This window comes from Oncorhynchus keta, chromosome 37, assembly GCF_023373465.1.
Source record: "Oncorhynchus keta strain PuntledgeMale-10-30-2019 chromosome 37, Oket_V2, whole genome shotgun sequence".
Classification (NCBI taxonomy): Eukaryota; Metazoa; Chordata; class Actinopteri; order Salmoniformes; family Salmonidae; genus Oncorhynchus; species Oncorhynchus keta.
In genome coordinates, this window is record NC_068457.1 from 26,739,435 (window position 1) to 26,751,218 (window position 11,784).

Genomic DNA, 11,784 nt, shown 5'->3' on the forward strand with positions numbered 1-11,784 from the left:
GGTGTAGTAGACCTTCCAGTGAAATGCTGAATACAACAGGTGTAGTAGACCTTCCAGTGAAATGCTGAATACAACAGGTGTAGTAGACCTTCCAGTGAAATGCTGAATACAACAGGTGTAGTAGACCTTACAGTGAAATGCTGAATACAACAGGTGTAGTAGACCTTACAGTGAAATGCTGAATACAACAGGTGTAGTAGACCTTACAGTGAAATGCTGAATACAACAGGTGTAGTAGACCTTACAGTGAAATGCTGAATACAACAGGTGTAGTAGACCTTACAGTGAAATGCTGAATACAACAGGTGTAGTAGACCTTACAGTGAAATGCTGAATACAACAGGTGTAGTAGACCTTACAATGAAATGCTGAATACAACAGGTGTAGTAGACCTTACAGTGAAATGCTTACTGACAAGCCCTTAACCAACAATGCAGTTTTAAGAAAATACTCATCGTTGTCGGTGATCAGGCCTACCACTGTTGTGTAAATCAACAAACTCAATGATGGTGTTGGAGTCGTGCCTGGCCGTGCAGTCATGAGTGAACAGGGAGTACAGGAGGGGACTGAGCACACACCCCTGAGGGGCCCCCGTGTTGATGATCAGCGTGGCGGGTGTGTTGTTACTTACCCTTACCACCAAACAAGTACACATTTGGTCAGTGCTGACCAGATCCAAATCTGAACGAATCATAGACGCCTAGGCTGTTTCACACGTTTGAAAATCACATTACAGTACAGTAAAGTACTGTAGAGTATGGTATGGTACGGGACAGTTGAGTTTTATTCAGTAAAGTACTATGGAGTACAGTTTAGTTCAGTAGAATAGAGTACATGTACTGTATTGTGCTCTACTGTATTGTGCTCTACTGTTAGAGGCGTCACTGCAGACCCTGGTTCAATTCCAGGCTGTATCACAACCGGCCGTGATTGGGAGTCCCATAGGCCAATCATAGACTTGTTTTTTGGGGTCAAATCAAGGCTGGTCTGGACTGGACCAAATCTGAACCAAATATAGATGTCTATGAATGGTTCAAATATTGTCCAGACCGGCTCAAAAATCTAAATCAGTGGATGTTGAAATCAAGGCCGGTCCAGACCGAACCACAAAAACTACCTGAAAAAGACAGCCGGACCAAAAAATACCTGAAAAAGACAGCCGGACCAAAAAATACCTGAAAAAGACAGCCGGACCAAAAAATACCTGAAAAAGACAGCCGGACCAAAAAATCAAAGTCCAAAAGACGTCGCCTGACGGTAATTGCTTAGTGGGTTCAACATTTTAAGCAAGAACGAAACTGCAAACTGAAACTGACAAATCCACCCCTCCCCCTTTCCAAAGCTCGGTCCTAGCCACTCCCCTTCTAAAACATCGACCTATGAGGGGACCTGATTCATCTGGCACTCTACATTTCTCTTTTGAATGAAAGGCTTTATCTGCCTTCCCAATGAAAACTAGTTTGAAAGTTCAAACATATACTGTATTTGATGAAAAATAGATGTTTCTGAACGATGCATCACGTTGACTTGTTGATAATATGAGCAGAGCGCGCCTCCCTCACCAGCTTCGCCCAGTCACGTGACGGGCCATACCCCAGTGCAACCTGGCCAGTTTAATAAAATCCCCTCAATATGTGCTGTAGGCTGACAACAAGGCGGTATCTGACGATGTTTTCCATATGTATGCTCAGGCTGCATGGTGAGGTGGAGGACAACGTAGACATTGGGCTCCGGCCTGCCGCAGGACTCCTCACCCCCCAGCTCTCTCTGAGGGACCTGGAGTCCAATCACAGCCAGGAGGGGCATAGCGTCCACCAGGGACATAGCCAGCTATTAACCACCTGTATGCTGGCTGCCATGGAGACCAGGTCCAGATTCAGACAGGTAAAGCAGGGTGTTTAAAGTCTCTGGTAAACCATTTTGCATGGGTCCTCTAGAGTTACAGTCTACAGTTACCTGTTTTAGCCTCTGCAATCCCCTCCCTTTATCATTCTGTATCTGGTGTTTCCTGACTGTCTGCAATCCCCTCCCTTTATCATTCTGTATCTGGTGTTTCCTGACTGTCTGCAATCCCCTCCCTTTATCATTCTGTATCTGGTGTTTCCTGACTGACTGTCTGCAATCCCCTCCCTTTATCATTCTGTATCTGGTGTTTCCTCCTGACTGTCTGCAATCCTGACTGTCTGCTCCCCCCTTTATCATTCTGTATCTGGTGTTTCCTGACTGTCTGCAATCCCCTCCCTTTATCATTCTGTATCTGGTGTTTCCTGACTGTCTTTATCATTCTGTATCTGGTGTTTCCTGACTGACTGTCTGCAATCCCCTCCCTTTATCATTCTGTATCTGGTGTTTCCTGACTGTCTGCAATCCCCTCCCTTTATCATTCTGTATCTGGTGTTTCCTGACTGTCTGCAATCCCCTCCCTTTATCATTCTGTATCTGGTGTTTCCTGACTGTCTGCAATCCCCTCCCTTTATCATTCTGTATCTGGTGTTTCCTGACTGTCTGCAATCCCCTCCCTTTATCATTCTGTATCTGGTGTTTCCTGACTGTCTGCAATCCCCTCCCTTTATCATTCTGTATCTGGTGTTTCCTGACTGTCTGCAATCCCCTCCCTTTATCATTCTGTATCTGGTGTTTCCTGACTGTCTGCAATCCCCTCCCTTTATCATTCTGTATCTGGTGTTTCCTGACTGTCTGCAATCCCCTCCCTTTATCATTCTGTATCTGGTGTTTCCTGACTGTCTGCAATCCCCTCCCTTTATCATTCTGTATCTGGTGTTTCCTGACTGTCTGCAATCCCCTCCCTTTATCATTCTGTATCTGGTGTTTCCTGACTGACTGTCTGCAATCCCCTCCCTTTATCATTCTGTATCTGGTGTTTCCTGTCTGTCTGCAATCCCCTCCCTTTATCATTCTGTATCTGGTGTTTCCTGTCTGTCTGCAATCCCCTCCCTTTATCATTCTGTATCTGGTGTTTCCTGTCTGTCTGCAATCCCCTCCCTTTATCATTCTGTATCTGGTGTTTCCTGACTGTCTGCAATCCCCTCCCTTTATCATTCTGTATCTGGTGTTTCCTGTCTGTCTGCAATCCCCTCCCTTTATCATTCTGTATCTGTCTGCAATCCCCTCCCTTTATCATTCTGTATCTGGTGTTTCCTGACTGACTGTCTGCAATCCCCTCCCTTTATCATTCTGTATCTGGTGTTTCCTGTCTGTCTGCAATCCCCTCCCTTTATCATTCTGTATCTGGTGTTTCCTGACTGTCTGCAATCCCCTCCCTTTATCATTCTGTATCTGGTGTTTCCTGACTGTCTGCAATCCCCTCCCTTTATCATTCTGTATCTGGTGTTTCCTGCCTGACTGTCTGCAATCCCCTCCCTTTATCATTCTGTATCTGGTGTTTCCTGACTGTCTGCAATCCCCTCCCTTTATCATTCTGTATCTGGTGTTTCCTGACTGTCTGCAATCCCCTCCCTTTATCATTCTGTATCTGGTGTTTCCTGACTGTCTGCAATCCCCTCCCTTTATCATTCTGTATCTGGTGTTTCCTGACTGTCTGCAATCCCCTCCCTTTATCATTCTGTATCTGGTGTTTCCTGACTGTCTGCAATCCCCTCCCTTTATCATTCTGTATCTGGTGTTTCCTGTCTGTCTGCAATCCCCTCCCTTTATCATTCTGACTGACTGTCTGCAATCCCCTCCCTTTATCATTCTGTATCTGGTGTTTCCTGACTGACTGTCTGCAATCCCCTCCCTTTATCATTCTGTATCTGGTGTTTCCTGACTGTCTGCAATCCCCTCCCTTTATCATTCTGTATCTGGTGTTTCCTGACTGTCTGCAATCCCCTCCCTTTATCATTCTTCTGTATCTGGTGCATCTGACTGTCTGCAATCCCCTCCCTTTATCATTCTGTATCTGGTGTTTCCTGACTGTCTGCAATCCCCTCCCTTTATCATTCTGTATCTGGTGTTTCTGACTGTCTGCAATCCCCTCCCTTTATCATTCTGTATCTGGTGTTTCCTGACTGTCTGCAATCCCCTCCCTTTATCATTCTGTATCTGGTGTTTCCTGACTGTCTGCAATCCCCTCCCTTTATCATTCTGTATCTGGTTTTGACTGACTGTCTGCAATCCCCTCCCTTTATCATTCTGTATCTGGTGTTTCCTGACTGTCTGCAATCCCCTCCCTTTATCATTCTGTATCTGGTGCAATCCCCTCCCTTTATCATTCTTTCTGTTTCCTGACTGTCTGCAATCCCCTCCCTTTATCATTCTGTATCTGGTGTTTCCTGACTGACTGTCTGCAATCCCCTCCCTTTATCATTCTGTATCTGGTGTTTCCTGACTGTCTGCAATCCCCTCCCTTTATCATTCTGTATCTGGTGTTTCCTGCCTGACTGTCTGCAATCCCCTCCCTTTATCATTCTGTATCTGGTGTTTCCTGCCTGACTGTCTGCAATCCCCTCCCTTTATCATTCTGTATCTGGTGTTTCCTGACTGTCTGCAATCCCCTCCCTTTATCATTCTGTATCTGGTGTTTCCTGACTGTCTGCAATCCCCTTTATCACTGTCTGCAATTCTGTCATTCTGGTGTTTCCTGACTGACTGTCTGCAATCCCCTCCCTTTATCATTCTGTATCTGGTGTTTCCTGCCTGACTGTCTGCAATCCCCTCCCTTTATCATTCTGTATCTGGTGTTTCCTGCCTGACTGTCTGCAATCCCCTCCCTTTATCATTCTGTATCTGGTGTTTCCTGCCTGACTGTCTGCAATCCCCTCCCTTTATCATTCTGTATCTGGTGTTTCCTGACTGACTGTCTGCAATCCCCTCCCTTTATCATTCTGTATCTGGTGTTTCCTGACTGACTGTCTGCAATCCCCTCCCTTTATCATTCTGTATCTGGTTTTCCCTTTATCCTCCTGACTGTCTGCAATCCCCTCCCTTTATCATTCTGTATCTGACTGTCTGCAATCCCCTCCCTTTATCATTCTGTATCTGGTGTTTCCTGACTGTCTGCAATCCCCTCCCTTTATCATTCTGTATCTGGTGTTTCCTGACTGACTGTCTGCAATCCCCTCCCTTTATCATTCTGTATCTGGTGTTTCCTGACTGTCTGCAATCCCCTCCCTTTATCATTCTGTATCTGGTGTTTCCTGACTGTCTGCAATCCCCTCCCTTTATCATTCTGTATCTGGTGTTTCCTGACTCTGTCTGCAATCCCCTCCCTTTATCATTCTGTATCTGGTGTTTCCTGCCTGACTGTCTGCAATCCCCTCCCTTTATCATTCTGTATCTGGTGTTTCCTGACTGACTGTCTGCAATCCCCTCCCTTTATCATTCTGTATCTGGTGTTTCCTGACTGTCTGCAATCCCCTCCCTTTATCATTCTGTATCTGGTGTTTCCTGACTGACTGTCTGCAATCCCCTCCCTTTATCATTCTGTATCTGGTGTTTCCTGACTGTCTGCAATCCCCTCCCTTTATCATTCTGTATCTGGTGTTTCCTGACTGACTGTCTGCAATCCCCTCCCTTTATCATTCTGTATCTGGTGTTTCCTGACTGACTGTCTGCAATCCCCTCCCTTTATCATTCTGTACCTGGTGTTTCCTGACTGTCTGCAATCCCCTCCCTTTATCATTCTGTATCTGGTGTTTCCTGACTGACTGTCTGCAATCCCCTCCCTTTATCATTCTGTATCTGGTGTTTCCTGACTGTCTGCAATCCCCTCCCTTTATCATTCTGTATCTGGTGTTTCCTGACTGTCTGCAATCCCCTCCCTTTATCATTCTGTATCTGGTGTTTCCCTGACTGTCTGCAATCCCCTCCCTTTATCATTCTGTATCTGGTGTTTCCTGTCTGTCTGCAATCCCCTCCCTTTATCATTCTGTACCTGGTGTTTCCTGTCTGTCTGCAATCCCCTCCCTTTATCATTCTGTATCTGGTGTTTCCTGACTGTCTGCAATCCCCTCCCTTTATCATTCTGTATCTGGTGTTTCCTGACTGACTGTATGGAATTCCTCTGTCTCTATCATTCTGTATCTGACTGTATGGAATTCCTCTGTCTCTATCATTCTGTATCTGACTGTATGGAATTCCTCTGTCTCTATCATTCTGTATCTGACTGTATGGAATTCCTCTGTCTCTATCATTCTGTATCTGACTGTATGGAATTCCTCTGTCTCTATCATTCTGTATCTGACTGTATGGAATTCCTCTGTCTCTATCATTCTGTATCTGACTGTATGGAATTCCTCTGTCTCTATCATTCTGTATCTGACTGTATGGAATTCCTCTGTCTCTATCATTCTGTATCTGACTGTATGGAATTCCTCTGTCTCTATCATTCTGTATCTGACTGTATGGAATTCCTCTGTCTCTATCATTCTTTAACCCTCTGCTGTCCAGGTGACAGAGGGCATCAATGCACTACCCTCCACCAACCAGGAGGTGGCAGACTGCAGTCGCACCCTGACAGTTCAGCAGCTCCACCAAGTAGTCATAGGTGAGAAACGCATGCAGTCTTTGTTTGCATTAGGAATCTTAAGGCCTCTTGTCCCTCCCATGGCCGATGAAGAGAATATTCACAAAAGTAGCATTTTAAAGATGTGAATCAGAGTTTGGTTTCCCCTCCTCCCCTTCCAGGCCCGTCCTTAATAGATTTTGGTGAGGTGTGTGTGGCCTCAGTGTGTGTGAGGAACCTGGACCTGGTGAACAACCTGCAGGTGTATGTGTGGGTGCAGCTGGAGTTAGACTGCTGTCCTGAGCTGCAGCGCTCCAGCCCCCTGTCCCACGTCCTGCCCCCCCTCTCCAGAGCCACCCTGCCCCTCGTCTTAGAGAGCACCAAGCTGGGAAAGTTCCACAAGTTAGTCACTCTGTGTGTGGCTGGTTGTCTGTCTCTTTCTCTTTCTCTTTCTCTGTCTCAATCTCTCTCTCTCTCTCTCTCTCTCTCTCTCTCTCTCTCTCTCTCTCTCTCTCTCTCTCTCTCTCTCTCTCTCTCTCTTGCTCTCGCTCTCTCTCTTGCTCTCTCTCTCTCTTGCTCTCGATCTCTCTTGCTCTCGATCTCTCTCTCCCTTTATATATAGAGGTTTCCTAAATTGATAATTGACAAACCAAATCGAGTCCAATTCTTATTGATTGATTAACTGACTGCCTGGCTGACATTTGACTGGTAGATTCCATCTCCCTCTCCCAGGTCAATCTCCTACACGGTGAATAGTCATCACCGAAGCCATGTCCTGGTTCAGTCCCAGCTGGTCCCTGTGGTCCTCCAGCTGTCCCAGAGCCAGGTGGTCCTGTCCCCTTCCCCCAGCTACCTGGCCCAGTCGGGCTACAGGGGTACTGTGACCCTGGTCAACCCCAGGAACCACCCGGCTGACTTCACCTGGAGGCCCATCATCACAGAGACGGGCCTGGCCTTCTCCATACGCCCAGCCACAGGTAGGCTGTTGCTCTGGGCCTTATCAAAACCACACACTACTGTAGTCTTCTATATGTTCTGTATGGTGATGTACTGTAGTCTAGTCTTCTATATGTACTGTAGTCTAGTATTCTATATGTACTGTATGGCAATGTACTGTAGTCTAGTCTTCTATATGTTCTGTATGGTGATGTACTGTAGTCTAGTCTTCTATATGTACTGTAGTCTAGTATTCTATATGTACTGTAGTCTAGTCTTCTATATGTTCTGTATGGTGGTGTACTGTAGTCTAGTCTTCTATATGTACTGTAGTCTAGTCTTCTATATGTACTGTAGTCTAGTCTTCTATATGTACTGTATGGTGATGTACTGTAGTCGAGTCTTCTATATGTTCTGTATGGTGGTGTACTGTAGTCTAGTCTTCTATATGTTCTGTATGGTGGTGTACTGTAGTCTAGTCTTCTATATGTACTGTAGTCTAGTCTTCTATATGTACTGTAGTCTAGTCTTCTAGATGTACTGTAGTCTAGTCTTCTATATGTACTGTAGTCTAGTCTTCTATATGTACTGTAGTCTAGTCTTCTATATGTACTGTATGGCAATGTACTGTAGTCTAGTCTTCTATATGTACTGTAGTCTAGTCTTCTATATGTACTGTATGGTGATGTACTGTAGTCTAGTCTTCTATATGTACTGTAGTCTAGTCTTCTATATGTACTGTAGTCTAGTCTTCTATATGTACTGTAGTCTAGTCTTCTATATGTACTGTATGGTGATGTACTGTAGTCTAGTCTTCTATATGTACTGTAGTCTAGTCTTCTATATGTACTGTAGTCTAGTCTTCTATATGTACTGTAGTCTAGTCTTCTATATGTACTGTAGTCTAGTCTTCTATATGTACTGTAGTCTAGTCTTCTATATGTACTGTAGTCTAGTCTTCTATATGTACTGTCTATATGTACTGTAGTCTAGTCTTCTATATGTACTGTAGTCTAGTCTTCTATATGTACTGTAGTCTAGTCTTCTAGATGTACTGTAGTCTAGTCTTCTATATGTACTGTAGTCTAGTCTTCTATATGTACTGTAGTCTAGTCTTCTATATGTACTGTAGTCTAGTCTTCTATATGTACTGTAGTCTAGTCTTCTATATGTACTGTAGTCTAGTCTTCTATATGTACTGTATGGTATATGTCTAGTCTTCTATATGTACTGTAGTCTAGTCTTCTATATGTACTGTCTTCTATATGTAGTCTAGTCTTCTATATGTACTGTAGTCTAGTCTTCTATATGTACTGTAGTCTAGTCTTCTATATGTACTGTAGTCTAGTCTTCTATATGTACTGTATGTACTGTAGTCTAGTCTTCTATATGTACTGTAGTCTAGTATGTACTGTAGTCTAGTCTTCTATATGTACTGTAGTCTAGTCTTCTATATGTACTGTATGGCTATGTACTGTAGTCTAGTCTTCTATATGTTCTGTATGGTGGTGTACTGTAGTCTAGTCTTCTATATGTTCTGTAGTCTAGTCTTCTATATGTACTGTAGTCTAGTCTTCTATATGTACTGTAGTCTAGTCTTCTATATGTACTGTATGGTGATGTACTGTAGTCTAGTCTTCTATATGTACTGTAGTCTAGTCTTCTATATGTACTGTATGGTGATGTACTGTAGTCTAGTCTTCTATATGTACTGTAGTCTAGTCTTCTATATGTACTGTAGTCTAGTCTTCTATATGTACTGTAGTCTAGTCTTCTATATGTACTGTAGTCTAGTCTTCTATATGTACTGTAGTCTAGTCTTCTATATGTACTGTAGTCTAGTCTTCTATATGTACTGTAGTCTAGTCTTCTATATGTACTGTAGTCTAGTCTTCTATATGTACTGTAGTCTAGTCTTCTATATGTACTGTATGGGGATGCACGTGTCTCTAGTATCGCTCTCTCTCCCTCCCTTTCTCTCCCTACCACCCTCCCTCTCTCTCTCCCTCCCACCCTCTCTCTCCCTCCCTCCCTCTCTCTCTCAAACCCCCCCGTCTCCCTCTCTCTCTCTCTCTCTCTCTCTCTCTCTCTCTCTCTCTCTCTCTCTCTCTCTCTCTCTCTCTCTCCCTCTCTCTCATTCTCTCCCACCCACCCACCCACCCACCCACCCACCCACCCACCCACCCACTCTCTCTCTATCTCTCTCTCCCTCTCTTTCCCTCCCTCCCTGACTCTCCCTCTCCCTCTCTCTCTCTCCCTCTCTCTCTCTCTCTCTCTCATTCTCTCTCTCCCACCCACTCCTCTCTCTCTCTCTCTCTCTCTCTCTCTCTCTCTCTCTCTCTCTCTCTCTCTCTCTCTCTCCTCTCTTTCCCTCCCTCCCTGACCCCCTCTCTCTCTCTCTCTCTCTCTCTCTCTCTCTCTCTCTCTCTCTCCTCTCTTTCCCTCCCTCCCTGACCCCCCCTCTCTCTCTCTCTCTCCCTCCTCTTCTCTCTGCCAGGTACTGTGGAGGCGTACAGGGAGTTAGACTGTGAGGTGATGTGGCATCCCTCTTTCTCCTCTCCTCTGGAGGGACAGTTTGACCTGTGTGTTCACCAGGGAAACACCGCACAGCTACGATGTCTGGCCAAGGTGTGTGTGTATCTGTGTGTTTCTGTAGTTGAGGTTCCTTTGATTGTTAATGGAGAGAGAGATCCCATTCCCCTCCCTCCAGCTTGGTTCATCCAGTGTGCAGCTGTCTGAGAAACATCTGGTGTTTGGATCAGTACCTCTCATCTTCCCCTCCGTCAGGACCGCAACGCTACACAACACAGGACACAACCATGCCTACTTCCAGGTACACACTCCACACCGGGTCTTTGTACCGTTTATACTTGTGTGTGTGTTTTATAGAGGTATAGCGCAATTGTGTGTGTGTGTGTGTGTGTGTGTGTGTGTGTGTGTGTGTGTGTGTGTGTGTGTGTGTGTGTGTGTGTGTGTGTGTGTGTGTGTGTGTGTGTGTGTGTGTGTGTGTGTGTGTGTGGTGTGTGTGTGTGTGTGTGTGTGGGGGTATCAGGTGTTGGACGTGTACCCCCTGCCTGGCATGGTGGTGACCCCCACCGAGGGTGTGGTACCTGTGGGGGGGCAGGCAGAGGTCCAGGTGCACCTCAACCCCGGAGCTGTCATGAAGTTTGACACCAGAGTGGAGGTGAAGGAAACAGACACACAACATATTATAGTCTGTACAAACACACAACATATTATAGTCTGTACAAACACACAACATATTATAGTCTGTACAAACACACAACATATTATAAAGTCTGTACAAACACACAACATATTATAAAGTCTCTACAAACACACAACATATTATAGTCTGTACAAACACACAACATATTATAGTCTCTACAAACACACAACATATTATAAAGTCTCTACAAACACACAACATATTATAAAGTCTGTACAAACACACAACATATTATAAAGTCTCTACAAACACACAACATATTATAAAGTCTCTACAAACACACAACATATTATAAAGTCTGTACAAACACACAACATATTATAAAGTCTCTACAAACACACAACATATTATAAAGTCTCTACAAACACACAACATATTATAAAGTCTGTACAAACACACAACATATTATAAAGTCTGTACAAACACACAACATATTATAAAGTCTCTACAAACACACAACATATTATAAAGTCTGTACAAACACACAACATATTATAAAGTCTCTACAAACACACAACATATTATAAAGTCTCTACAAACACACAACATATTATATAGTCTGTACAAACACACAAATATATTAAAGTCTGTACAAACACATTAAAGACAATTATAGATTAGACACCTACAGTAGATTAGACACCTACAATAGATTAGACACCTACAGTAGATTAGACAATAGACACCTACAGTAGATTAACTACAGTAGAACACACCTACAGTAGATTAGACACACTACATAGATTAGACACCTACAGTAGATTAGACACCTACAGTAGATTAGACACCTACAGTAGATTAGACACCTACAGTAGATTAGACAACCTACAGTAGATTAGACACCTACAGTAGATTAGACACCTACAGTAGATTAGACACCTACAGTAGATTAGACAACTACAGTAGATTAGACACCTACAGTAGATTAGACACCTACAGTAGATTAGACAACTACAGTAGATTAGACACCTACAGTAGATTAGACACCTACAGTAGATTAGACACCTACAGTAGATTAGGCAACTACAGTAGATTAGACAATTATAACCTCTAGTCTTATCTGTCATTATTTCAGAAACCTAAATAACCTCCAGTCTTATCTGTCATTATTTCAGAAACCTAAATAACCTCCAGTCTTATCTGTCATTATTTCAGA

General features: G+C 43.9%; 1 protein-coding gene across 1 annotated transcript in view; it reads left to right on the top strand.

Annotated features, from left to right (window-relative positions):
• Positions 1-11,784, top strand: part of LOC127916630 (cilia- and flagella-associated protein 47-like) — a 75,371-nt gene that overhangs the window by 28,896 nt on the left and 34,691 nt on the right. Inside the window, exons 12-18 of the mRNA XM_052498940.1 lie at positions 1,692-1,884; positions 6,409-6,505; positions 6,646-6,865; positions 7,196-7,440; positions 9,897-10,027; positions 10,110-10,232; positions 10,452-10,583. Of these exons, the coding sequence (XP_052354900.1) occupies positions 1,692-1,884; positions 6,409-6,505; positions 6,646-6,865; positions 7,196-7,440; positions 9,897-10,027; positions 10,110-10,232; positions 10,452-10,583 (1,141 nt within the window). The remainder of the gene's footprint in view (positions 1-1,691; positions 1,885-6,408; positions 6,506-6,645; positions 6,866-7,195; positions 7,441-9,896; positions 10,028-10,109; positions 10,233-10,451; positions 10,584-11,784) is intronic.